This window comes from Limulus polyphemus, unplaced genomic scaffold (genome assembly GCF_000517525.1).
Source record: "Limulus polyphemus unplaced genomic scaffold, Limulus_polyphemus-2.1.2 Scaffold4058, whole genome shotgun sequence".
NCBI lineage: Eukaryota > Metazoa > Arthropoda > Merostomata > Xiphosura > Limulidae > Limulus > Limulus polyphemus.
Window position 1 is genome coordinate 88,624 of NW_013669668.1, and position 4,437 is coordinate 93,060.

At 32.4% G+C, this 4,437-nt stretch overlaps 1 protein-coding gene across 1 annotated transcript in view; it reads right to left on the reverse strand.

Annotated features, from left to right (window-relative positions):
- Positions 1-6: 6 nt before the first annotated feature.
- Positions 7-4,437, reverse strand: part of LOC106470519 (protein catecholamines up-like) — an 8,041-nt gene continuing 3,610 nt past the window's right edge. Inside the window, exon 3 of the mRNA XM_013931079.2 lies at positions 7-578. Within this exon, the coding sequence (XP_013786533.1) occupies positions 327-578 (252 nt within the window). The 3' untranslated portion in view covers positions 7-326. The remainder of the gene's footprint in view (positions 579-4,437) is intronic.

The following is a 4,437-nucleotide window of genomic DNA, read 5'->3' on the forward strand; positions in this document are numbered from 1 at the left end:
GTACCACAACATTATTATAACAAAACTGTTCAATTGTTTCAATTCTAACTTAACTCAAGCTTCTTGATACAGAACATCAAGGGTACCACAACATTATTATAACAAAACTGTTCAATTGTTTCAATACTAACTTAACTCAAGCTTCTTGATACAGAACATCAAGGGTACCACAGCATTAAACCTTAAGATATTATAACAAAACTGAAACCAGCTCAATGATGGTTTACACATTACAGCATTCAACTGAAGGACCCTAAGAAAAAATACTCATAATGTCATACAACTGTTTTTCAAAACATCACAACAACAAATATGCATTATACCAGCTATTCAAACTGGGCAATCACCACCATCATGAATACACCAACTAAAAGAGCAATAATCTCCTTGACAGACTGCCAAAACTTTGTGTCTTCAAGAATTTCTGGAATTACTGACACTGTAGCAATGTAGATGAAACCACCAGCAGTAAAAGGGAGAATCCATGTAGATGCTTCTTCTCCTGCTCCTTCTGCTATTAAGCTACATAGAGTTCCTGTCAATGCTCCAGCTGCTGTCACTAGCTGTAGCATCATAGCCTGGAAATCAAATACAAATACTGTTAAGACGAATATCCTACATTTTACTTAGATATGAAAATAGCCAAAGCAACTAGTAAATGTGAAAAACAAAAGTCATACAGACTATAAAAATGTTAAAGTTCATTCATTAACCCTAATATTCAGACAATTTTAACCAGCACATCCTCTTAGGCCACTTGACACTACTTAAATCATTTTGTAAAACAAATTTTTTAATGACTTGACTAAATATCTTAAACCAGAAAAATCACATATATAATGCCTATTTCAATTTTATCAATTAGCATTGAGAGACTCAAATTTACAGGTCTAAAAAATTAGTATTTCTAATTATTACTGTTTTTGAGCATTTCAACTCTCCAAGTAATCCAAAATATTGACATTATGATTTCTCATTATTATTTACCATTAAATCAAGGTCACTGAGCTAAATTTATTACTGTTAAGACTCACAAAAGTAATCAGCCAATCAAAATCAGTTTCCAGTTATTAACATTTTTGATCATTCCAATTATCCAAGTCTTAAGTGAGAATAATTGACTAGTTGAAAATAATCAACTACCAAATTCTACTAACTACTAGTTAAACATTGTAAATTTACCGTTTCAAAAATTAATAACTGTTAATTAATGTTGGTTGCAGATCTAGGGAAGAAGGTCTAGTGGATCTAGACCCCTTCAACTGTAGTATAAGCAGTCATGGACATAGTGGAAGGATCTGAGAGGTTGAGCCCCCTCAACCCATTTGTTAAAAATTAATAACTATAATTTATTGTTGTATAACAAACCTATACATCCTTTTACTACCATATAATATCAAAGATAAACACCAGATGTCAGTGTTTTTATTTGATTGAACTATTAATTATCAAATTTTTTTTTAGGTTTTCTGAACTCAACACAGCTGGAGTGTACAGCAACCCAGTTAAAACAGGTTGATTAAGGTGTAAATATTAACACAGCTGGAGTGTACAGCAACCCAGTTAAAACAGGTTGATTAAGGTGTAAATATCAACACAGCTGGAGTGTACAGCAATCCAGTTAAAACAGGTTGATTAAGGTGTAAATATCAACACAGCTGGAGTGTACAGCAATCCAGTTAAAACAGGTTGATTAAGGTGTAAATATCAACACAGCTGAAGTGTACAGCAACCCAGTTAAAACAGGTTGACTAAGGTGTAAATATCAACACAGCTGAAGTGTACAGCAATCCAGTTAAAACAGGTTGATTAAGGTGTAAATATCAACACAGCTGAAGTGTACAGCAATCCAGTTAAAACAGGTTGATTAAGGTGTAAATATTAACACAGCTGAAGTGTACAGCAACCCAGTTAAAACATATTGATTAAGGTGTAAATATTAACACAGCTGAAGTGTACAGCAACCCAGTTAAAACATATTGATCAAGGTGTAAATATTAACACAGCTGAAGTGTACAGCAACCCAGTTAAAACAGGTTGATTAAGGTGTAAATATTATTGTGTTACACTGCAAATCAAAATTTGTATAACCTTAGTGCTAAATAAACTATAAAATTTAGTTTTCTACATTATGTGTTATGTTTATAAAACTTTCCTGAATGTGTGTTCCTGTTGACAAACACTAGTACATCACAACATGGTGCAAGTATTCACAAAGAAATATTCTTTACCCACTTTATCACCATGTGATAAAATACAAATGTACAAGTGATTTTCAATAAAGAATAATAAAATCAATATGCACTTGCAAGTATTAAACATTTTATTAAAGTAACAAAACAAAAACAACATAAATGTTATTATACATTGATCACTATATCATAAAGATACACTCCATGATCGATTGTATTCTGCAATTTGAACTTAACCTTTATAAGGTATGGGAAAAAAATAAAATGCAAATTTGTGTTTGTGAAAATGTAAAAGACCATAGAAAAAAAGACACCAACCCTAAAAGATTTAAGACTTTTCCTCCAAAAAGTCCAAAGAACATAATCATATGTTTATTGGTCACAGATATTTCACCTGCTATTCATGTGTGCAAGTTTCATAATGAATCCATCCAGAAAACATAACTTTGATAAAAACTAGCTTGTCAATTTCTGCTAATAAACCTTAACAGAAAATTTATTGTATAATATTTCCCAGTATTTTTGTATAAATTTCAAGTTTGTTTTCCAAAGATAAAATTTAAAACTAGTTGTTTTACAGTTTACTGATGAAAATTGTACAAGTATCCTTTTTTGAGTACATTTTCACAAAGTATACATCTCAAACAATGTTATTCAATTCTGTAACATAAGTAAAAGAAACATGTAGTAACCTAAATACTACCAGTGATACAGTGTTATATTTAAAAGCAAAAGACTGGATGATCTTCATGCTGATGGAGGGGGGGGGGACCTACATAGTTTTCTTATATGTGAGAATAACCGAAACAATTAGTCAAAAATTGTCATGTTCATAATAAGAATTAAACTTGAAAATGAGAATCCTAAAAATATACATTCTTAATGACAATTCATATAATTTTAAATGGACAAAAAAAGGAGTTTATTAGCCCATCAAGGATGTCCCTACTAATTCCCAAGTATAACCACCCGTTACTTCTCATGTATTCATTCAATCTTTTCTTAAACTCAAGTAAATTTTCTGCCTCCACCACCCTTGAAGGCAGTTCATTCCAAAAGCCAACCATCCTGTTTGAAAAGTAATACTGTCTAAACTGCAGATGACTCTTATGCTGCCAAAATTTGATTTTATATTGTTGTAAGCAAGTTTACTTCAGTTCCATGGCAAGAAAGCTGCTGACATGAGTGATTTGTGTTGTTGTTGTTGTTGTTGCAATCAAGATTACATCAGTTCCATGGCAAGAAAGCTGCTGACATGAGTGATTTGTGTTGCAGTTGTTGCAAGCAAGGTTACATCAGTTCCATGGCAAGAAAGCTGCTGACATGAGTGATTTGTGTTGCAGTTGTTGCAAGCAAGGTTACATCAGTTCCATGGCAAGAAAGCTGCTGACATGAGTGATTTGTGTTGTTGTTGTTGCAAGCAAGGTTACATCAGTTCCATGGCAAGAAAGCTGCTGACATGAGTGATTTGTGTTGCAGTTGTTGCAAGCAAGGTTACATCAGTTCCATAGCAAGAAAGCTGCTGGCATAAGTGATTTTTGTTGTTGCAAACAAGGTTACATCAGTTCCATGGCAAGAAAGCTGCTGACATGAGTAATTTGTGTTGTTGTTGCAAGCAAGATTACATCAGTAGTTTTTACAAAATTAAAAGGGGGGTCCATATTAATTTGTTATATTTCTTTAAATAGACCAGAACTAGATTTTAAATTTAATATTAATAAGAGTAAAGACAAAGACTAACAGAATGATATCTGGTTTAAGCAGGGGTAAAAGTTAACTTTAAGGCATTAGTGAACCTCTATCTGCCTGTTTCAAAAGTTGGTAACAAAAGAACCTTAGACACAAGAAAACACAGATGTAACAAAATTAAAAATTTAACAGCTATTTTAAATGGACTGGATAACACACACTATCAAAGAGTAGACTGTATTCACCTAATGCTCAACTCTAGGCCTAATCAATATTTGTAATATATATACTACAAATATTGATTAGGCCTAGAGTATTTATGTTTATTTTACATTAAGAGTAAAAAGAACAAGAATCTATATTAAATATTGCATATGAAACTATATATTCCATCAACTTTGCTCTGACTTTTTCAGTTTTCTTCATATTTAGTGTAATTCAAATGCAACTTACTACTCCAGTCTCCTTCAAAGCCCACTACCTTACAAATGCAACTTACTGCTCCAGTCTCCTTCAAAGCCCACTACCTTACAAATGCAACTTACTGCTCCAGTCT